The 24672-nt window shown below is 36.7% G+C and overlaps 1 protein-coding gene across 2 annotated transcripts in view; it reads left to right on the plus strand.

Moving 5' to 3' along the window:
- RP1 (RP1 axonemal microtubule associated) overlaps positions 1-24672 on the plus strand; it is a 328721-nt gene that overhangs the window by 183437 nt on the left and 120612 nt on the right. For both annotated transcript variants that reach the window (XM_063817109.1, XM_054656745.2), the window contains 2 exons: positions 7780-7979; positions 12163-12249. In XM_063817109.1, the coding sequence (XP_063673179.1) occupies positions 7780-7979; positions 12163-12249 (287 nt within the window). The remainder of the gene's footprint in view (positions 1-7779; positions 7980-12162; positions 12250-24672) is intronic.

Here is a 24672-nt window from a genome sequence, read left to right on the forward strand (position 1 = left end):
ATTTTATGAAAAACAGTAAATTCTCACTAAAGTCTAAGCAACGAAAAAAATAATTTCTATTTCTCTGGTATAGAAACTGAAGCTTAAAAAAAAGTGCTCTCGGTCCCAGAGGCTTAAATTCCTAGTTTCTATATTGGTCCATTTGATAATTTTTGTTGCTCTTAAATGTATTAACTTTTATCTGACGGGAAAGTATAATATATGATATCTGACAAATTCCGTGTATCAGAATCTAGTCATCTTTGGATAAGATGAAATAGGGGACCATCTCTGGGGGACCATTTTTTTAAAACCCGTCTTGGGAGACAAATAAATTATAATGTTACCTTTAAAAAAGTGATTTTTAAAAATTAGTTATTGGGTATGCTAGCTTTTCTTTTAGATAGTAATATAATAGACGTCTCTTGTTGACCATCGTAAGCTATTAGCACATGAACATAGGGAAGAGAAATGAGCCTTTTGATTTTTGCTGCAAAGGACTAGTCTCAGTTTTTTATTTCCATGTCATGTCTTGAATCCATGGAGCAGTGTGAAGAATCACACTGAATGAGAAATATGTGCTTAGTTAAAATTTCTCACAGCAGAATTCAGTCTTGTGTCAGGAAGTAATGGTATCTAAATCAGGGATGGCCACCTCAAGTAAAATTTGAATTGGTTGAAAATAGCATGCTAGCCGAAATCCCTGGGGGATAGATACTTTTTTAATGAGTGGCAAAATGCTTATGAGAAAACCTTCTATATGTCTTATGAAAATTTGTTCTGGCAAAAATATTTTTTAAATGTTACCATTGTGAAATTTTTAAGGATTTTTTTTTACTGAGGCTGGCCAAGTAATTTGTAAAAATGACAAAATTAGGCTTCATGATAAACATAGACCTTTTCAAATAATTATTTCATTTAATTCAACATTAAATATGAATTGTGTGCCCATTAAATGTCAGATGTTATAGGTAAAACAGACTTGGTCTCTACCCTCTTGAATTTGATAGGTGAGCTGTTCAGATAAACATTAAACAATCACACAAAAATGGAAGGCTAAAACCTGATAATTGAGATGAAGGAAATATCCAGGGCATATGAGACACAAAATAAAATTTAAGTCATTAATTAATTGTAAAAAGACTTATAAGTTCTTCATTGTGGTTAATGGCAATACAGCAGAAATGGAGAGTGGGCCAAAGACTGAGAAAATGGAGACTGAGCTCAGTTTCTTCATGAACTTTTTAAAACTTTGACCTGTCACAGATTTTGGCCCTGGATATGAAATCTGGGAAGTCCAGATGATGAAGCTCCTCTAAGGCAAATGCCACTTATAAAATGCCCATGATATGGTTAAATTTTGCCTTCTCTGATTGCAGTGGGAGTGGTTTTATAAGCACCCACAATTTTAAGAGAGGAAAAAATGTCTTTATGTATGAATATTTCCCTAGAAGTCTCTCTCTCATCTGTTACTGAGTAATTAGATCATGATTCCCTTTAGTTGTCTTTTTTCTACCTCTATCAAAGGACTGCAATAGTTAAAAAGTTGCTTCTTGCAAGAAATACCTTCCTCTTGGTTTTGCAGCTTAGCTGTCAAGACAGATTTGGGTTGCATTAGCCATTCATATTAAAATATGTTAGTTGAAAAACACTTTAGAAAACTTATTTTCTACTTTTAAAGATATCTAAAACCAAATATCAGTTCCTTAAGAATGAGACTATGTTTGTCCATCCACTTTTGGGATAGGGCAAGATGTATAGTTTTGGGAATGAGAAATTATAGACAAAATAAAACTGTTCTGTCTTCATTCAAAATGCTTATTTATTAGGAAGAAAGATGGAACTTTTCTCATCTACATCAAAGGGGCAAGAGGATTTAGAACTTAAAATAGCACATATATGATAAATAGTTATTTTGTAGTAGTTAAGTAGAGATATAGTGTCATTAAATTTGCAAGGCTTTCATTTAGGTCTAAACTGCATTATGATATTAATTTTGTTAGGGTGGGGGGGTTGAGGAAGGAATCTTATTTTTTTAGAATAATCTTTTTATTATGGAAAATTTTAAACACATACAAAGGTAGAGATAATGGACAAATGAACCCCCATGTACCCATCACTCAGCTTCAACAATGATCAACATAGACGTAGTTCTGTCTTAGTTATGGTCCTTCCTGCTATGCCCTACAATGTCCTCATTTAATTATTTTAAAGCAAATGTAAGACACCATATTATTCATAAATACTTCAGAAATGCCATATTTTAAAAATTATTTAAGTGAGAATATACATTACTTCTGCATAATTTTAAGTTTGGAAACACTGCATTTAAACACATTCAAACCGAATATAAAAAGAGAAGACTTATGATTTGATGCTCTGAACTGAAATTGCCCTTAGATATCTTTCCGGCAACTACCTATTTCTATAAATGAGAAAATCAAGACCCAGGAAGATGAATGTTATGCAGGTCTCAGCTCCAGTCGCCTGTCTCTGTGCATGGGCACTTGAACAGTGCAGTGCAGCCATCCTGCCAGTCCATCATCTGTTTGTGGTGGCATGTTCTACAGTGTTGCCAGGCAAATCCTAATCTGTGCCAAAGTCTCAGCCATGGCATTTTCTTTCCTAAATATGTTTAGGTGCCAATACTTTAAAAACAAATAAACCTGGGCAGAAAAAAATCTATTATTAAGTTGAAGTCTTCCTTAAAAACAGCAGTCAGTAAATTCTGAAAAATCTTGGGTAGTCATGTTTGACTAAAAATAATTTCATTCCGAAAAAAAGTAGAACACATAAAGCATACAGGAAAATCTTAAAATTATATCAACTTACTACTCCCCCAAAGAGCACTTTAAAATCTATTTATACTTGTGCATATATGTATGTATATACACTTGTAGATTATATTAAATATATCATTTTGTAACCTTCTCAGTTAATAGAAGGTACTAATCATTAAAGAATTTTTCATAATAAATATTTTAAATAAAATTTAATAACTACAAATAATCCATTTTGTTGATGTAGCATAACATATTTACCTATTTTCTTATAATTTGTAATGGATGCTCATCTATATATTATTTCATTAGAATAATTCCCATAAATGGAATTACAAGATAATGAATTATATTAATGGTTATTATTGTTGTAATTTTTGTGTCCTTTTTAATATAAAAAATAGCACTTGGCATCCAGAGTGAAGTATAGTTTTATTTTTTTAATGCTTGTGCTGTTGTAAATTATATATTGTAAAGGTAGTGTAAGTTTTCGTTCATCATAGATTGAGGATTTGAAGGGACCTCTGACACATCATAAGCAACATAGAGGTTCATAGGAAGAGTGCAGAAATAAGCCATTCCATTTCAGATAATCCTAATCACTTGAAAGTACCTCCCTGTGTTGAGCAGAAAAACTACCCATAAATTCTTTTGGCCTATAAAAAAGTCAATATCTTCTTCTATAAAACAACCATTGTTGTTTTTTCTTAGTATATTCTCATTTTCTCTTAGTATATTCTTCTTATATGTATATAAATATACCAAAAGTGGATTCTTAGTATTTCTCTTTAGTATATTCTCATCTGTGTCAAATATATTGCTTTAATAATTTCTTCTTATATATGGTTTTAGACTCTTCACCTTTATGAATATTTCTCTTAAAGTGTGAATCTCCAAGTAGGAACCTGTCTTCTCATATAATCTGAACAGTTTAGAATAATGGTATTCCTTTTATGTGACCTTATACATCAGTTAATACAGTCTCAGCTTGGAATACATGTTTTGGGCATTTTTATTGCATTTCTGGTTTATATTAAGATTATTAGGATATTTTATTCATAATATCCTTTCAGTGTAAAACATATAACTGATCTTTCAACCAAGACACAGACCTTTACCTTGATCCTGGTTAGTTTTTATCTTCTTGGTATTAATCCAATGGGCAAGCATGTTAGGATGCCTTTGATTATTTGATTCTGTTTTCTGTGTTAGTTATCTCTACCAGCTTTGTGCATCCTGTGCTTTGTATCCCTTAATTGAGAAACTGAAAATTTATGAATAAAACAAGACTATGTTAATTTTGTAGAAATAGATTTCATCTATTGCAAGATAACAATAGGGGGATGCTTTCACTGTCTTATTTTTTTCAGATTATATGTTTTGAAATTAGGGTTTAAATATCTGATATTACACTATCAGATATTAGGACACATTTGTTTTCAGTTGTTTTCAATGACATGTTAGAATAAATCAGCTTTCTCAAATACTATCTTGGAATAGCATATAGAGGCTATAAAATCTGTCCTTTTATGGCCACACTCTGATGGTAATTCATGCTTTATGCTGACCTTAACTTTAATCAACCCATGAACTATTAGAATCAGCTAGTTTATTACTTATTTCTACAAGTAATTTATTTTTTTCCACTAGAGCTTCAGTGGACTAGCAGCAACACAAAGTAGATTAACATTTTTTGTTTTTTTGGTCTGAGTCAACCTGATTGGTGTTTAATTAAATTGTTCAGTCACCCTCACAGGGCATGTTTTTGAGTCATCTGAATAATCTTAGGTACCACAGATTTTATTCAGGGTGACCGAGAAGGATCCCCATTAAATATTCTCCCCATTAATATCCAGGGTCCCCATTAAATATTCTCCTAGCTTAGAGTATTTTAAACTTCTGGTCAACAAAAGCAACTGCTTTTATGGTTCTCAGTTCTCAGCAGAAATTTATAGTCTGAGACTAATGGACGTTGGTTCATTTCCAAAAGATCATGGTATTACATGGTGTTCATATTTAATTGATAACAGTACAAACTTTAATACATCATTCTGCATTATAGATTATATCATATTTAGCCATCAATTTTTATAATATGAGTGTACCCTGACAATGTGTTATTTTTGTGCAAATGATGCAAGAACATGTTAATGCAGGAATAAGGGGCCTTAGAGGCTGTCAACTCATTTGCAGATTAAATCAAACAAACAAGCTGAACACATACACACATAGATTTGTGTTCATTCATGCACGGACATGGAAAAAAAATTCAGACTAAATAACTGTGGTCTCTTGATTTCATTTCAGAGTTTGTTTCTTTGTATGTTTGTTCACTGTCTAGTGTCTATTGTTTGTTCACTGGCCTTCTTACCTCAGTCTGTCCCTGCTACAGTTCACCCTGTTTCAGACTGATCTTTCTAATAGTTAGCTCAGACCACCACCATACTTTAAAATTGTGACTGGCTCTCTGTTGCTTGCAAAAGGATTTGCCAACTCCCTTCCAGCTTGGCCAGTGCCTTCCATGATCCTCACATTTCTGTCTCTCCTCTTCACACATAATATCTTATGTTCAGCTGAACATTGGCACCTGCAGTTCTTCCAGCATGCCTGCTGCTGCAAGCCATGCACATGCTGGGAATGCTGTCCCCTCTGTTTAGAATGCTCTTCCTGTCTTTCTGCGAAATTCTGAGCCATATTCCTACATCCAGCACTAAGGTTTCCTCTGTGAAGCCTTTTCTGCCCACTCCTCAATTACTCACTTCCTGCCCTCCGCTACACCTGAACTTTTCAGTAGTTTTTTATTTGTTTGTTTGTTTTCCATGAAGGTATTTGAATGTTTGAAATCCAGATATTTATATGTCTGTTTTCACCACTGGATAGCATGTATCTCCAGGGTGAGACTCTCATTAGTTATCTTTCAAACTTTTCATCAGTTCTGTTATTATGAGAGCAATGAGCCTAACACAATGCCCAGCAAATAATAGGAACTAAAGTTTTCTTGAGTTGAGTGAAAGTGATTCTTTTAGATGAATAAGATATCCATAAGATAGTAAGTAAGTGAATGATCGACATCCTAAAATGTCCGCCATTGACCTAGGATCACCAGTTTCTCTCTGGAACTCATGAATGTGCTGTGGAGTCTTTGTCAGTAGAGATCTGGTAATGCAATTGCCTGGGCCTGAGGAAATTCCAAGTGTGTTTGACTAGAAATGTCAGGCACAGTGGCCAAATGTTCACATGTAACACTGAGTTTTGAAAATTAGATCATGTCATAAAATTTTATTGGACCAATTTTTGTGATCATTTCTGGGTCAGCTACTTCTGATGTAAATGTCATGGGATTCACACTTGCTCTGCCTGGGTTTGAAGTTTAGTTCCCTGTTACTTCCTGTGTAACTCTGGGCAAGTCACTTCACTTCTGAGTCCCAGTCTGTCCATCTGCTTAATAGGGGACAGCACCTCACAGGAGTAGTATGAGGGTTGAGTGAGAGTAACATGATGATGAATGTTAAGTGCTTAGGGTAGTGTGCAGCGCAGAAGAAAACCTCAGATGCTAGCAGCACTGCTGCATCCTGGTGAATTATGTTTAGGTGAACACGGAATGCCTATCAAGCTTGTTTAAGTGCAGGTGCGTTGCAGTTAAACATCCCATAGTTTACTTATTATGTGACTTGGCTATATTATTTAACTTCCCTGCTTCTTTTCCTCTTCTTAAAATGAGCATCATAATTTGACTCACCTTATGAGTTTGGAATGAGGATTGAATGAGAAATGCATATGAAACATGCAACACAGAACCCTGCATATAATAGGAGCTTAAAAACAATTAAATTGTTCAGTCACTCCCACAGACAGAGATTACCCGGAGCTGTTATACTGACAGAGATTACTCAGCACATTCTAGAGAAAGAAACTTTTAAAAATGAATGTCAGTTCTTTCATAGCATTTGTTTTTATTTATATATTTTTGCATGGTTTTTATTTTAAAATTTGTTCATTATAGCTTAGCAGGAAGAATTTCTTATTTTCTAGACTTGTCATCATTGTTGGTAAGATCCTAAGTGCTGCCGAGGGCTGCCTATAGTTTCAAGCTACAGAATTAAAGGAAGGAGATGAGCTCTGGCTACCTTTTAACCATTTGACATGAAGAACTTTTACCTCATCATCTTGGGTATATAAGATTTCAAAGTGGAAATATCAGTTAAGAATTAAAGTGCATTTGGGGTACTTTCAGACAACCCGTGCAGAGTAGCATGGGAGATGCCCTCAGCATTGTCTGGCCCAGTATCTCCTCAGATGAGACCACAGGTGAAAGGGAGTGTGAAGAAGACAGCCATTCTAGCTTGGGATGTCATGGCATTCTTTACAAACAGGAGTGACTGTGTTTGGGCACTGCTGGTTGCTAGAGGATGCATTGTGAAACACAAGTGCTTTGCATCCCTGCTCTCATGGACAACTGCTCTGAGCACCTCAGGAACCATTTGTATGTGTGAAAATTCATCTTTAGTTCCAAATCCTTTCCATTGCCCATGCCAGTAAGGTATTTTTTAATTTTTTCAGAAATATTTCAGAAAATTTTTCTTTGCCCTCAATTTGCCACTTACCTATCTTATGTGAAAACATGTTTTAATTCCCCTTTTTTGTTACTTTATATGGTGGTAGTTCTATATAAAATATGTAGGTCAAGCAGGCAGCTTTATGAAAAATCTGTGGACATGGGACAGAAACTCCAGTTTGCCTTCCTGTGCTATAGCATTGAGGATAAGTGAAAGATTGCCATGTAGGTCAGATGTTTATTGTTCGAATCCAGTTTACTTCGGTGGTTGAGTTTCAGTTGACCAGAACCTTGCTGTGAGGAGACAAGATCAAATCAGCTCCCTGGAGTCTTCACAGTGCAGTGTCTCCTGCTTGCCTCACCCTACCCTGCCCAGTTTTCATGTCCTTTGGCTCCAGTGTGACAAAGGATTCTGTCAGCCTGATGTTGTATCTGATCTGCCACTAATGCTTTTTTCCCCCATAGAAGAAATCAGACATTTCCAAAGTAGTGAGACTCTTCTGTCAGAAGATGAATGGAAGGTGTTAGTGCTGACAGGAAATACAGGAACTCAAGCCAATGTCACTCTCTGGGTGTATGGAGATAAAGGAGTCACTGGGCCAATAAGTCTTCGCAAGGACAGCTCAGAGCAGCTCTTCCTTCCAGGACACGAGGATGAGTTTCAGGTAAACAACACTGGCAGTAATATTTTCCTGTGAACATTTCAAAGACATTTCTGTAATGTAGAAGTGTGTGTGTGTGTGTCTCCTATATAAAATGAACCTCTGGTCTTTTAGAATGCCTGTAAGTTAATAATGCTTATTGTAACAATCAAAGGAAATATTTTTGCTCACATATCTTATTCAAGCAAGGAAAGTTGTAGAAAAATTTGCTTTCTTTAAAGACAGTTTATTTTAGGCCATGGGTTTGAAACTGGCCCTATAAACTGTCAACTTCAACTCAATTTATAACCGGCTTATAAGCTGTATAGAGATTATTCTGGTAATGAAAACTCTTCTTTTATATACTTGCATATACTTATAGATGTTGCTCAGCTGAGCTATACAGGTCTGAAATTATTTTCTTTTTATAAAATTATTTTTCATCTTTTTAATTAAAAAATCTTGAGAATGAAATCATTTCCTTGGCATCTTCACAGGCCATGTTTTGAAGCTTTGCCCATGCCCATTTCTAATTTCTCTCTCCTTTACTTCTTAGAGTCAGAGAACACTGGACTGCTTAAGTTTGCATGTAGCTGGTTGCCTCTCCTTGTTCCTCAGAGCTTTGGCCAAGTTTCAATTAGGACAATTACATTCCACTTCACTAATCCACCCTTCCAGCCCCACTGCCTGTGAAAGCTGTGTGGCTCTTTGGTGTACTGTTAAATAGCAGTCATTTTCTCTGGAGGGTATTCCTTTTGCATCCTAAGGCTGGCTAGAGAATAGAGAATGATTGAGGACAACTCATGTCACCAGGAACCCAAGGCTATTTGGGGCTACAGTACCTGGCAATCACTAATACTCAAATGGTTTCTAGATTCTTAGACCTGAGCCTGTCATTCTACTTTTGTAATCATTAAAGTTAATTTTCGCTGAAGAAAAGCAGTTGTCTGCAGTTGTGGAGGAGCACTTTGGCTCCTTGCACAGGCAGCCATACCTTATACAAATACATATTTCAAAAGATTATTTGAAGATAATTGTTTAGAATTCAGAATGTGTATGTATGGTTAGATCCTTAAGTCACCCCACAAAAGTCTAATTTTCTCATAATATACCTTGTGGTATATGTATTTATATGCTGATAAATCCTATCAATGTTTTTCTGAAAAATTTACTTAGGGTCAGATCTTGGAATGGATGGTATAGATTCTCAGTCTTGATTGCACATTGGAATTACCCAGGGAGCTTTAAAAACTACTGATGCCTGATTCCACCTCCAGAAATTCTAGTTTAATTTGCCTGAGGTACAGTCTGGGTATTGAGGTTTTTAGATGTTCCCCAAGTGATTCTAAAGTGCAACCAAGGTTGAGAATCCTGGATATAGCACTAGACTGCAAATCGGGTGAGCTAGATTGGAGTCCTTGCTTCCCACATGTTTGTTATGTGACCTTGAACATGCCACTTAATTTCTCCAGGCCAGCACTATCTTTATGTATAGAATACAGGCAATAAGATCTTTTCTTTCTAAATTTTAAGGTATTGTGATGACAAAAAGAGAAAATGTGTATAAATTAAAAAAGGAATCCTATTGACATATGGTAAAACTTATAAACTGGTTAAGAACAGAAGCCTTGGAGTCAGAGACCAGGTTCAAATCACCCTCTCACTAGTTCTGTGACGTTAAATAGACTGATTATCCTTACTAATCCTCAGTATCCTACTTAGTACAAGGTGGGTAATAATACTCACTTAAAAGCCTTGCTGTGTAGTTTAAAGAATGCCTGGGAAGGTGTGTGCCGTGCGCTGCACCTGGTAGATGGGAAGTGCTCTACAGATGACAGATTACAGGCACCAAGGACTCCCTCTGCTGGTAAATGGCTCAGGATATGTTTTCTACTGGCCTCTGTCATTTACTGTGAAGTGTGAATAGCTCTAGATGATTACCTCAGTGGTGGAGATTGGGTCTACACATGGAAGCCCCCAGGAGTGTAGAGTCTTGTGGACTCCAGGCCAGCAGGATGGGCATTGCCTGGGATCTTGTTAAACACACAGAATTTGGGTTCCCATCCCAGACCTACTGCATCAGAATCTGCATTTTAACCAGATCCCCAGGTAATCTGTGTGTGCACTAAAGTTTGAGAAGCACTGGCCTAGGGGTTAATGGGCACTCATAAGACTGGGGTCTTATGATAGTTTGAGAATCCTAAATTAGAATGAATTGACACATTTCTACACTCTCTCCTCTGTGGGTATTGATTCCCTTGTTCCTTTTCATTGGCATCATTTGCCACTTATAAGTTTGTCTTTCATTCTCTTTTCCTTCTTTCCAGTCCTGAAGTGAGCATATAGCCATTTTTGAGGACAATGTGGGATATTTTATTAAACTTGGGTTCAAATTTTACTTTTGGAACTTTCTGTGTATCCAGCTGTGTATCCTTAGACAAATGACTTAACCTGTTTGAATTTCTTCATCTTTTAAAGTAGACACTTAAAAGAGCCTTACCCTTCACAGGGTGACTGTGTGGATTGGAAGGGACAAGCGTGTCAAGTCTTTCCCCCCTGGCTGGCACAGACCTGAGTGGCAGTTAGTTCTGCTCTTCTGCCTTAACAGACAGATAGGTGTCAAGTCACATATGCTTGGTAACCAGACTGTTCAGATATCCCTTTATTGTTTTCACTTACATTGTGGAGAAAGGAAGTTTACACTTAAGTGCTAATAGATTCTTGGGACAATGAAAGGATATTTAAAGTGTGGTTTACCTTTTAGAGACAAACTAGCCTCAAACTGGAGGATAACTTCCTGCTTCCTCTGGGAGGAAGAGCTAGCCTCTGAGTTCTGCCACTGAAACCAGCTCTGGGAATAAGGAAGTGGGGGAAAATTGGCTGTTGGGGATTAACATCCCTATTTTCGTTCTTCCCAGTTGAGAACAGCATAATTTCTCTTGACCTGGTATTGAATCAGGCCCAGGTCTGTTCTAGCTGCTGCAGTCTGTAGGGGAAAGTGGTGGTGGGCACTTAAAAAAAAGAATTCTAAGCATGGGAACTGGGTATGAAAAAGGAGTTCTGATAGTTTCTGGGTGATTTGACTGTCCCAGCTCTTTCAGGGTCTAGTCCATAGGTAGGCAATGTCTAGTCAGACATAATATGCAAGTGCCTGCCTCTTTATATCTCTAGTCTGCAGAGGTAGATTGGTGCCTGTAGTAGAAATAATAACAATGGCTATTATTGAAGCCATTAAGCAATAAGGTGGTATATTACATTAAAAAAAATCCTCACAGTTCAGTGTCCTGGACATATTTTATTATACTAAAAATATCTGCTTATAAGTCTGTCTCCCTTGCTAGTCTGTATATTTCTCCAAGTTAGAGATTGTGCCATTTTCATCTTCGCATACCTGTGGACTTGCACATTGTTTATTGTTTTAATATACATTTATTTAGTTGAACTGAAAATTTTATGCAGAAAGCATTATGTGACCATTCAACAGATAAAGAAATTGAAGAAAAGAGAAGTAAAAAAAACACACTTTACTCAGTTTACAAAAACATATTTTACTCCGTTTGCAACAGCCAGGCTTCCAGTTGAGCTAAAAGTGATTCCCAAAGCCAATTCTCCACAATGCTACCTGGATTAACAAATACTCTTGGGCCACATCAAAAACTAAATCAGCACCCATATTCTGTGGGCAGGTTTGCTTCTCTTCCTTGAACGTAGAACATCTATATCTTAACCTAGGTATCATCAAAGACAACAGGATTTTCAGAGTACAAGGAAGTTCTAGACTCACACTTTTCTTAAGCTTGTAGAAATCACCATATTTAGCTTTTCTTTGGTGAAAATTGTTTTTTTTTAATTTCTTAAAATACAAGCCCGTCTTTCTGTCATTGGAACTCAGAAAGTGTTGGCTTCCAGTGAGAAATGTGTGGTAGTCAGAGAACTGAGCATATGCGTGTTCTTCATCCTGTTCTCTCATTTGACTCCTTCTGCATATTTTTAGTCAAGTCTCATGATATTTCTGTCTCATACTCTGTGTCTGTGAGGTTCACTGATTGTTTCTTGAGGGCATTTCATTTCTAGACTCTGAAAGAGTTTCTGAGAGCTTTTTAACTATTAGGAACAAAAAATGCATTTAGTGTAAAAAGAAAGAATTTTTTAATGTGCTTAATTTAAAAAATTCTGATAATTTTTTTCTCCTTTGCATTTCATTCAGGTTGAAATAAGAAACATTGGAAACATATATAAGATAAGGATAGGACATGATGGAACCAGTGAGCAACCCGAGTGGAACTTGCAGAGGGTAATCATGTCACTTATTTTTTTCTTCATAGTTATTCTCTGATGAAAAGAAGCAAGCTGGCTATGTAAAGCAGTGAAAATGGTATTTTCCTAATTACAGATGCTCCTTGACTTACAGTGGGGTTATGTCTCTGTAAACTCATGGTAAATAAAAGATATCCTAAGTCAAAAATGAATTTAATGCCACTGACATAGCAGATAGTTCTCTACTTACTGTGGTTTGACTTAAGATTTTTCGACTTATGATGGCGTGAAAGCGACATCTATTCAATAAAAGCTGTAACCCATCATAGGTCATACAGAGCTCTCTGACTTATGATGGGTTACTTCCCAATAAACCCATCATAACCTCAAGAAATTGTAAGTTGAACTGTGGTAAGTTGAGGACCATCCGTATTGTAAATAATGTGAACAAAATTTTTGTGGACATAACACTCTAAACAAATATGGTTCATTCTTGCGAAAGGTTTTTTTTAATAGCATATTTATGGTTATATTTGCAAAGATAATCTGTTCATAGAAATCTGAAGAATACGGTGAAGTGTAAGAACAAAAATGAATTGTTATTCATTGATCATTAGATGACCACTCGGTGGTGCATTTTTTTTTTCATATCTTTTTTCTATGAATCTCTTTCATGGTTCCTTGCAGGCTCATGTGCTTTCTCTCTCTCGGTATAGATATAGATACATACACACACACATAGCACATATATATGTGTAAATATCAATGTAAAATATAGCCATGTGCCACATAGTGATGTTTTGATTAGCAATGGACTGCATATACAATGGTGGTCCCATAAGATTATAATGGAGCTGAAAAATTCTTACTGCCTAGTGATGTCACAGCTGTTGTAATGTCCTATTGTAATGAATTACTCATGTATTTGTGGTGATGCAGGTGTAAACAAACCTACTGTGCTGCCAGTTGTGTAGAAGAATAGCATATTCAATTATGTACAGTACGTAATACTTGCTAATGTAACCAACTGTTACTGGGATGTGTGTTTTATATATATGTAATTTAATATATATAAAAATATATTTTATATATATACATATAATGCCATATACTTTTAATCACTTAGAGTGTACTCATTCTACTTATTAACTTATTATACTTATATTAACTCATTCTATTTATTAACAAAAAGTTAACTGTAAAACAGCCTCAGGCAGCCTTTCAAGAAGTGTTCCAGAAGAAGGCATTGTTGTCATAGGAGATGACAGCTTCATGCATGTTGTTCCCCTGAATATCTTCCAATGGGTCAAGATGTGGAGGTGTAAGGCAGTGATATGGGTGAACCTGACATTGTGCAGGCCTAGGCGAATGTGTATGTTCATGTCTTTATTTTTAACAAGAAAGCTTAAAAAGTAAAAAAAAAAAAAAAAAAACAAAAATTTAAGTAGAGAGCCAGGCGCAGTGGCTCACACCTATAATCCTAGCACTTTGGGGGGCCAAGGCGGGTGGATCATGAGGTCAGGAGTTCAAGACCAGCCTGACCAACATGGTGAAATCTCATCTCTACTAAAAATACAAGAATTAGCTGGGTGTGGTGATATGCACCTGTAATCCCAGCTACTCAGGAGGCTGAGGCAGGAGAATTGCTTGAACCTGGGAGGTGGAGGTTACAGTGAGCCAAGATCACACCACTGCATTCCAGCCTGGTTAACAAAGCGAGACTCTGTCTTAAAAAAAATAATAATAAAATAAGTAGAAAAAAGCTTATGGGCCGGGTGCGGTGGATCATGCCTGTCATCTCAGCACTTTGGGAGGCCGAAGTGGAATGGATCACCTGAGGTCAGGAGTTGGAGACCAGCCTGGCTAACATGGTGAAACCCCATCTCTACTAAAATTAGCCAGGCATGGTGGCAGGCGCCTGTAGTCCCAGCTAGTCGGGAGGCTGAGGCAGGAGAATCGCTTGAACCCCAGAGGCAGAGGTTGCAGTGAGCTGAGATTGCACCATTGCACTCCAGTCTGGGGGACAAGAGTGAGACTGTGTCTCAAAAAAAAAAAAAAAGCTTATGGAATAAGGATATAAAGAAAGAAAATATTTTTGTATGACTGTACATTGTGTTTGTGTTGTAAGCTAAGTGTTATTACAAAAGAGTCAAAAAGTTTTTAAAAAATTAAATGTTTAATTTATTATGGAAAAAAGAAAAATATTTTTTATGAATTTAGTGTAGCCTAAGTATACATTGTTAATGAAGCCTACAGTAGTGTACAGTAATGTCCTAGGCCTTCACATTCACTCACCACTTACTCACTGACTCACCCAGAGCAACTTCCATCCTGCAAACTCCATTCATGGCAAATGCCCTATACAAGTGTACCATTTTTAATCTTTCATGCTCTATTTTTAGTTTACCTTTTATCTGTTTAATATGTTTAGATTCGTAAATACTTACCATTGTGTTACAATTTCCTGTAGTACAGTAACATGCTACACAGGTGTGTAGCCTGTGATCAATAAGCTATACCATATAGCCTAGGTATGTAGTAGGCTATTCCATCTAGGTTTGTGTAAGTGCACTCTATGATGTTTACACAATAATGAAATTGCCTAACAATGCATTTCTTGGAAAGTATCCCCATTGTTAAACAACACATGAATATATATAAAAACATATGTATAAATAAATACCTTAAATATGTACATATAAATACATGTGTGTGTGTGTGTGTGTGTGTATATATATATATATATATATATATATGTTTATATGTGCTTTGCCCTTTTAGTGAAATTGAATCATGCTATGTATGCACTTTGAGATCCTGGTTTTTTTATTTTTTATTTTTATTTAATCATGGCAGTAATAACAATAATAATAATAATGAGTATTTGTTGAGTGCTTAACATATGCCACCTACCTTACAAATACCACTGTATTTCTGCCTAATAGCAGCTCTTTGATTTAGGTACCATTAATATCCTATTTTACATATGAGAAAACTGAGGCTCGATCAAGTTAAGTAATTTGCCTGCAGTAAATGGTCTTATTGTATGTTGGACTCCAGAGACTGAGATCTTAAGCACTATCATTGGGCCTTAAGTTTATTTTCAAAAATAGATGGTAATTAAACACTTAAAAGCCTTGAGATTTCTGTATGGAAGCACTAGATTATAGTGGAGTCAGATGAAATGGTTTGAATCATAGAACATCTTTGCTTTCTGGCTTTAAATACTATATCTGTCACTGGTTCCTTTACAGTACAAGATATGTTATTCCAAAATGCTTCAGGTTTAAAATTTGGAATACCACTGATAGAGTCTAGCAAAATATTTCTTTCTTTTTAAGTGTTTCTTAATTTTATCTGTGATTTTTATTATTGTATCTTTGGTTGTATAATAAAAGTAATTGAGAAAAATGTTAATTTTGCTGAGGTGTTTATTGTAGTATTTCTTAGGACATGCCTATATAATGAAATGTTTTCTAATAGTTCAGGAACAGGTAAATATGTTCCAGTCAGTAAGTCAAGAAATATCTACTTAGCACCTAATACATGCCCTGCATTATGCTAGATGATATGGAGGATTTGAGGAAACCATTTGGTGACTTTAAAGTTTTCTATTTAGAAGCATTGAAAGAATTCTAAGATGAGAAAAGCAATGACCTTTTAAGAAGATGCAAAAACCATGGAACCTGCAAAGTGTAGTAAAATCAGAAGCTCTGTGCCTGTGAATTACTGGGAAAGGTGAGTCAGAACTAAAATTTTAGAAGAAACTTACCCATGAGTTAAGTGGGCCTGAAGTCAATAGCATGGCTTGTGCTTTCTCTGGGGCCTGTGAGTGAGAAAAGTGGTTGAGGGGTATAGCAACATCACTACATAGTGATTCTTCAACTGGAGGAAAAAACATCCCCAGCAGAAGCTGTCCAAGGAAGGAGCACTCAGTCCTGGGAACCAAGGGAGGCATCATCCATTCCTCTGGTCAGTGGTAAAGGCTTGTGTGAAGAGTAAAGTGGGTAGAACACTAATTAATTGATTGAATTGAGCAGCTAGAAACTGTCATTACCAAAGCAATGTAAGAGAAGGGACATTTCCTACACCTTACTTTACTTTTTATTGTGAAGTGATTTCAAATTTATTTTAAAAATTGCAAGAATGGAAGAAAAAAACTCAAATTTCACTCAGATTCCCAGTTGTTAAGGTTGCACCCCATCTACTTTACCATTCCCTGTTAAAATATATATATATGTTTGTGTGTTTATATGTATGTCTTAATCGTTTGACAAATATTTACTGACATGAAGTCCATTGATTCTTTGGCTATGTAAATATCGTATTCACCATAAAATTTTTACCCACTAATTTTAGGATCCATTGATGATTTTTGCCTTAGTCAGTTATTACTGTGATGGTGGCCAAATGGTGATTTTTATATTCTATTGTTATTTCTCTATTTATTAATTGGCATTCTACTACAAGGTAGAACTTTTTCCTTCTCTCCATTTCAAAATTTCATTTATTTATTCATACCAGCGTGTACTTGCAGATTCTTACTTTATTTGATGGGTTAATCTTTATTAACATAATTTACTTTGATGCTGAAATCATCCTTCATTTTTTCCTGTAAGCCCCTATATTTTTTTCACATGTCACTGTCCGTTCTACGAGGACTTCTTTACTTTCTGATTTGAAAAGATGTTTCAGGCTTATCTAGTACTTTCTTTTCCCTAGCCCTGGAATTACCTATTTCTCAAGGAGCCCTAGTTTAATTTAGTGGAGAATGGTTTTTAGACACCAGTATTTACGTGAGCCATTCAAAGAAGTTACTTTCCCTACTAATGCCCATTCGCCTCAGCCCTGAGGCCGCTTCCTGTGATGTAAAAAGCCAGCCATGCTTCTGCTTTCCCAAGATGCTCCCCAATAAATGTTTGCAGTGTGGAAAACACTGAGTTTCCCACATGAGTTTTGGAAACACTGAGTTTTTCATTCCTCTCTTGGAAAGTCACAATGCAAATAAATATAGTAAAGGCTCTGGGATGCCCTGTGGTAGGGAAATCTGTTTAACAGCATTTCCAAAACTAAATTCACCATGGGGTCATATTTTTCAGGTAAAATCTATTAACATTCTATGAAAGGAATATTGTGCATTACTGTAGGGGTTTGAGGCATTTGGGGTTTGATTTAGGAAAAAGATATGACCATGGTGCAGAGGCAGTAGCACACATATTATATTAGGTGATGTTGTGACAAGATTGCATGTGGAGGAAGTTCCCTCCAGCAGTAATCTGTCCAGAAGCCACAGCGCAGGCCTATACTCAAAAGGGGAAGAGGGCAAGGGAGCTCCCTAGGGAGCCTAGGTGATGCCTCTGAGTGCACAGTGGGGACATGAGTCAGAGAGCCCCGAAGGGAAGGTTATGAAATATTTCATCCTAAATATGTAAAATAATTTGTTCCCCAATGAAAGGCAAAGTGTCTATTTGCAAAGCTGAAATAGTTTCCTTGCGTTCGAAGGATGATTACATAGACTGGAATTTGTCAGACACAAGCCATTTGACCTTGTTTAGGTAGAGTCACTTGATAAATACATAGACCTACAAATATTTTATTACCATCTCTTGCAGCCCTATTCAAGCACATAGAAAAAATTCTGTATAGGTGACTACCATCTTCTGTCTGATAGTTAAACTCTAGTCATTATTTCTTCCCTCAGTATTTCACAAATACACTGGAAGTTTATTGCTATACAGTACAAAATTTTATTCCTCCACATGCATTTGCTCTGTGGCAAAATTCAGTAATCTTTATGTCTTTTATATAGTCTTCTTAATCAGTATTTCCCTTTTCTTATATTGCATGGACCATGCTAGTCAAATTAACTTTATATTTTAGGACAGGTTAGGGCCAAGGCAATTTTTAAATACATAGATTTCAGTGTGTCAGGGTGGGAGAGAGCACATCAAGTCTCTCCTTGGACTTTGGTACTAAAATAAACAATAGCACAGATTTGTACTCATATTCAGAAAACAATTGTACTCGTATTCAAAGTGTTTTATCAAGTATTACTAGAAGACTTAATAAGAGTTGGAAGAGTTCTGTTGGTCGTTTGAGCATGCCAACATGACTAAGATGCAGTTCTTGTCTTCAAAGAACACAATCTACCATTAACCTGACTATAAACCAGATTGTGCTTAGTTATCCATAAAGTTGTCATTGTAATTGTCCCAGTGAAAATGGCACATGCTGTCTCTACATCTGTCTTCCAAAAGATTTATGGAGAGAATTAAATTGATTTCTCCCTTTTCTCAGGTTCTGAGAGGAAAGGTTGGGTAACCTGACCTAGATGTTATATTCTCATTACTGAATTCTAACATGTTAATTCAGACATTGTAAGTACCACCATATGTCTGTTCCAGTCAACTATTTTTAGGATATGTATTTAATGACTTGGTTGAAATTTTTAAAAGTAATCCAGGAATTTTAAGTTTCTAAGAAACAAGAATGAGTTTTTATGGTAATGTTCTCTTGTGAAACAACTAATATTTGCTGTTGTAAATCAGTAGGGGGAGCTCAGCAAATGAATTTTAGTTTCTACTGAAGGCATTCCTAAAATTGTTCCTATTCATTTAGGAAATTAAAACAAAATGCTGAATATTTTATGTGATAAAGGCACTGCTGTTTCTTTTTCCTTTTTTTTTTTCCCGAGCACTGTGTTTATTTGTTTGTTTTCAAGGAAAATGAATGCATGTTTCAGTGAAAAAATGGTTTTGGAAATTAACCCTTTTTCTATTTCTCATCTACCCCAACATAAAGTTTGGCTTTGAAGCTTAATATCAGTGCACTTTTTCTCAGCCATATCGACTCTTTCATAGTACTCACATTTGGCAGTTCTGCATCAGAGCTAAAGCAAAAGTCAAGGCTTTGGGTCTTTTTAGTATTGATAGAAAAATACTAGACGATGCTTCAGTCTGAAAGCCGAAAGAAAATACTATTTCCAAAAAAGAAAATGATTGGTTTCACAATGACCAAAGGCTGCCTTTTGTGGACTTGGAAAATCTGAAAGTCTGTCATTATTAGGACATATGTCATTATTAGGATCATTCTCCCCATTAATGATCAGCCATTTATAGCCAATAGCTATTGTTCATCTTGTGATAAACAATGCAAGCACTTATGGAATGCTTTTTTTGGGGGGAAGCCGTTGTTTCTAAACAAGTGTTTGTTGAAATCATTCCCAGTGTCCCAGATTAAAATGGGTGAAAACCTAGTTTTTGACATAGCATTTTGAGCAGGGAACACCTGCCCATTTCATGATACTTTGGTACTTTGGGGCTTTTGATCTAGTGGTGGGTCATGTGATGTCATTCAGAGTCTTAAACTTTTATTCCTTGATCATACTTTAGAGGCCTTTGTGAAGGTCTGACTTGCTATTTCAGCCATATTAATGCACACTAACCAACTGTGCTGTCTAGCGTTCAAAACACTGTTGTAGAATATTAATCCAGGTCATCATACTGATTTCAGGTAATGGGTAGCTTCTACCCAAAACAAGATGGCTATAACTGAACATAGACAGATAGTAATTAACTTTGAATATTAAAAAAAGAAAGATAAGCATACATGTTAGCAAATGCTTTTAAATAAAACTAATACTTGTTTTTAAATCTTAGGTTTGCTTTTTTTTATTCTCTGGAATTGACTTTGGCTCTTTCAAATTGAGGTAATAAACTTTAGAGTTGAAGTCAAAAGACTTGAAAGATGTTTAATTTCTAAAAAGTTAAAAAATCACTTTTTCTCTAGGTTTTTCTTACTGTAAAATAGGGCTCAACGGTACTTGGTATCTCACAAGTTGTGAATATCAAGTGAAAAAAATAAATGAAACATAATCAGACCTTTTTGATTCCCTCATCCAACCTGCTTCTCCTTTAGTCTTGTTCGTCTGAGAAGATGGTGTCAGTGTCTACCTAGTTATATAAGCCAGAACCCTATGAATTTTCCTAGATTGTTTTATTTCCCTTCCCTCCAAAATCCAATCCCTCAGGAATCTCCTGCTGACTCTATTGCTGAAACATACCTCAATTTTGTCTATTTTTCCTCCATCTTATTACTATCACTTCACTCCAAGTTGCATTTTTTTCTCTTCTGTCTGCTGTAAAGATCTCCTATGATAGGCTTCCAGCTTCTTTTTCTCCCGCCTCAGTATCCAGATTTCAAAGAGAAGCCAGAGTGATCTCTTATTAACATCAGTCAGATCATGTCCCCTCATGTAATCTGTCCCCTGCCCACCTCTTTCTCGTCCCCTTCTCATGCTGTGGAAGCCACACTGGTCTTCTCCTGCTTTAGAGGTCCTTTGCTATGCAATCTAAAGGGAGCCCACATTTGCTCTTGATCACATCAGCATGGTTTATTTTCTTTATAACACATCCCTTATCTGATATTTTATATTTGTTCATAGTCCGACTTCCACTAGAAAGTGAGTGCCTTGAGAACAGGAACTTTGTATTATTCAGTGTTATAATCCCAACTCCTAGAGTATTCCCTGTCATGTAGTAGATGTTAAACATTTGTGGAATGAATGAATAAATAAAACACATTTTGTTTATTTAACAAATATTTATAATATGTGAAGTACGGCTGGGTGCATTGGCTCATGCCTGTAATCCCAGCACTTTGGGAACCCGAGGCCAGAGGATCTCCTGAGCCCAGGAGTTCAACACCAGCCTGGGCAACATGGGAAGACCCCTGTCTCTACAGAAATGCAAAAATTAGCTGGGTGTGCTGCAGTGAGCTGAGATTGTACCACTGCACTCCAGCCTGGGTGACAGAGGGAGACCCTGTTTCATATATATAGCCTGGAGAGTCTTGGAGGTTTGACCCATTCACACAGAATTAGCGGCGAGATAAGGCCAATGCCCCTTCTCTTGGTCCATGGCCTAATGCTCTCTCCAATGTCTGGGCTGCCTCTGCAGCACATGTTTGCTATATATTCTGGATAAATAGACTCAAATAGAATAGGAATTCTCTTGAAGCTTTTTGATTCTTCTAAGTCTTTGAATTGAAGTGGGTCATAGGTTTTGGTGAATTTGTTATTATTTTAACCTACTGCTGGTTAATATGATATGGTAACCTACTTGATATGAGCCCCAGGCAATCCTGAGATTAGCCAAATTAGGTAAGAAATGCCGTATTTTTTTGAAGTTTTAAAGTATCTCATAAATGTTTCTAGTTCCTTTTCATTTCCAGTTACTTCTTCACTTCAGGGTTCTAGAAAGAACCACATAAAGGAAATAGCAAGTTCTGAAATGCGGTAAGAAAAATAGTTTGTTTTTGAAGATTTTCTAGTTCAGTGAACAGCAGGAAGCACCAGCTTCTTTTCACAAAATCTCCAGGCAAATGTTTAATCTCAAAAGACTCCAGTAGTTTATAGAAACATTCTCAAAGTTGTGCCAGCTTATTTGAACCAAAGATAAATTCATGTATTTGATAGTCCCTCAGTCAGTTGTAAATACCATAGTTGGTCCCCGTTGTACAGTCCTTGATAACAAATAGGGTATTATCACAAGGCACAGGATGAGAAATAAGGACATTTAGAGCCAAGCTTTGACTTTGTGTCTGATTTGCAAGAACACTTAAAATGTTCCGTATGAACACATTTAAACCTTATTATATTTTCATATTTCTGGCTATACAAAGAAAATACTAATGACTGACATGAGTGCCCCATCCACCATCCCCAGTATCAGATCTTATAGAGTACTATAAATACTTTGTGTCCGACAAACGTGTTGGTGACTATTTGCCTTTATTTTTTCAGAAAAAGCTTTGTGTATATGGAATCTGTAATGAGAGTAGAAGTATTTTTTTTGTTTTATAGAACAAAGGTTTATGATATTTCAGAGTAGGATTTCTAAAAGGATTTTTTTCTAAACCTTTCTCATCCTAATATATTCTTTGTGTTCTATCCAGTGTTTATCTTACATCCAGTGTTCAGTAGACAAATGGCCACATGGGTAGCTCTCAGAAAGTATTTGTTGACTCTGGTTCTATATCATTTCTCCTCCAAGAAAAGATAAGATTATTTTATTTATTTTGTTTAGGATTAAATAAAATTTGTGAAAAGTATTTTATAAAAAAGGATCGAGACCATCCTGGCTAACATGGTGAAACCCTGTCTCTACTAAAAAATACAAAAAATTAGCCAGGCGTGGTGGTGGGCACCTGTAGTCCCAGCTACTTGGGAGGCTGAGACAGGAGAATGGTGTGAACCTGGGAGGCGGAGTTTGCAGTGAGTCGAGATCACGCCACTGCACTCCAGCCTGGGTGACAGAGCAAGACTCCATCTCAAAAACAAAACAAAACAAAACAAAACAAAACAAGTAGAATACAAATATAGATGGTGGCAATTGTTGTTGGTTATTAATTGCATTTAATCAGGATGTGGAGTGAGGCTATGGCAGAGGGCAGTTGGCTCACTCTGCCCTCACAACCCCAAGTCTTCTGGCCATAGTGATGACCCTCCTTCTGACCCACTGGACCTGATCCTTGCTCCATTGATATCTAGGTTGACATTAAAGGCAGGCACTAAGGACAGTTAGAGAAGGGGCTCAGGGAGGACATGAAAGAAAAGATAAAGCCTTCAAGAGGAGTTGGGACAATGCTGGTCCCTATAGTTTAGAGAGGAATGGCCTCCTTTTTCTTAAAATTTCCTGCTTGAGGTACAAAGAAGCAGAATAGGAGCCATTTTAGGGAAAGCAGACAAGGATTACACAGTGATCTAGGGACCCAGGAGACTAGAAGTGCTGGAGAGCTTTCTTGGGAAGATGGGATGAGTGGGAGACCTGGCTTAGAGGACAGCTTTGGGATTCCCAAGCTTTGGAGGTTTCTTTCTTTCTTTTTTTTTTTTTTTTTTTTTGAAGTTAGAGGTTTTGCCTTTTGTTTATGAACTCCTTGACTGATGGGCTAGAGAATTCATGGAGGGGCCCAGGAGAGAGGAAGCAGGAGAAGCTACTTCAGATTGGCTAAGGGTAGGAGAGCCAAAGGAGACCGTTAGTTGTCTTCCCAGATGGTCGTGGTCAGCTCTCCCAAGTACAGTAGGAGTCAGGGAATTGGAATAGAATTTCTCATTCTGGTAATAGAAAACTGAACGTTTGGCTGAAGTTTTCCTTGGGCATTCTCTAGGAGGATGTTAAAGAGTGAGGAACCACAATCCCAAATAATTTTTAAGAATTCTGATCTCCAATCTCTGAGATTAATTTTGATACTATTATTACTAAAAACAATAAACATGTGTTGAGCACTCAGGGTATACCTGATCACTTTTAATGTTTATACCACAGAAAGGCAGATATTATCATAATCCTAATTGAGAACATTGAGGTTTTGAGAACTAGGCAATTCCCATATTACATAGCTAGCATGTGGATCTGGAAAGAAGTGATCTTACTTCTAGGCACAAAAACCGCCCTCTTACTGTTAACTTGGAAAATTTAGATGTTCTGAAATCAAGCTCTTTTACAATATTCCTAAGTATCACTGAGAGGTGAAGCCAGCTGGACTTCCTAGGTCAAGTGGGGACTTGGAGAACTTTTCTGTCTTACAAGAGGATTGTAAAACGCCCTAATCAGCACTCTGTAGCTAGGATTGTAAAACGCACCAATCAGTGCTCTGTAGCTAGCAAGGGGATTGTAAAATGCACCAATTAGTGCTCTATAAAAACGCACCAATCAGTGCTCTGTAGCTAACAAGAGGATTGTAAAATGCACCAATCAGTGCCCTGTACAACTCACCAATCAGTAAAACGCACCAATCAGTGGTCTGTAAAACACACCAATCAGCAGGAGTCTAAAAGCCAATTGCAGGGAGGATTGAAAAAGGGCATTCTGATAGGACAGAAATGGAGCATGGGAGGGGAAAAATAAGGGAATAAAAGCTGGCCACGCCAGCCAGCGGTGGCAACCTGCTCGGGTACCCTTCCACTCTGTGGGTGCTTTGTTCTTTAGCTCTTCACAATAAATCTTGCTGCTGCTCACTCTTTGGGTCCGTGCCATCTTCAAGAGCTGTAACACTCACTGTGAAGGTCCGCGGCTCCATTCTTGAAGTCAGTGAGACCACTAACCCACCGGAAGGAACCAACTCCGGACACATCGCCACCCATTCTTGAGAAAGTTCTGCTTTGGAAAATAACATCCTATGGCTAATCATTTATAGTTTACAAACTGTTTTCCAAAAGGTGTTTTGATCTCATTTTATTACATAAGGCACTTATCAACTTGGTGAGATATGATGGCAGTTTTGCAAATGAGGGCTTGAAGATGAGAGGTCCTCTTGTGGAACTTTTATAAAAATGCTTGGTGAGCTGCCATGTTTGCGATGCTTTGTTTTTGAACTGTGTGGTGGGAGGAAGTGCTTCTGACAATTTGTACTTTGCAAACATTTAATCTTTGACTTAACTCACCATTACGAGACTGCTGTT

Source organism: Pan troglodytes, chromosome 7 (assembly GCF_028858775.2).
Source record: "Pan troglodytes isolate AG18354 chromosome 7, NHGRI_mPanTro3-v2.0_pri, whole genome shotgun sequence".
Lineage (NCBI taxonomy): Eukaryota > Metazoa > Chordata > Mammalia > Primates > Hominidae > Pan > Pan troglodytes.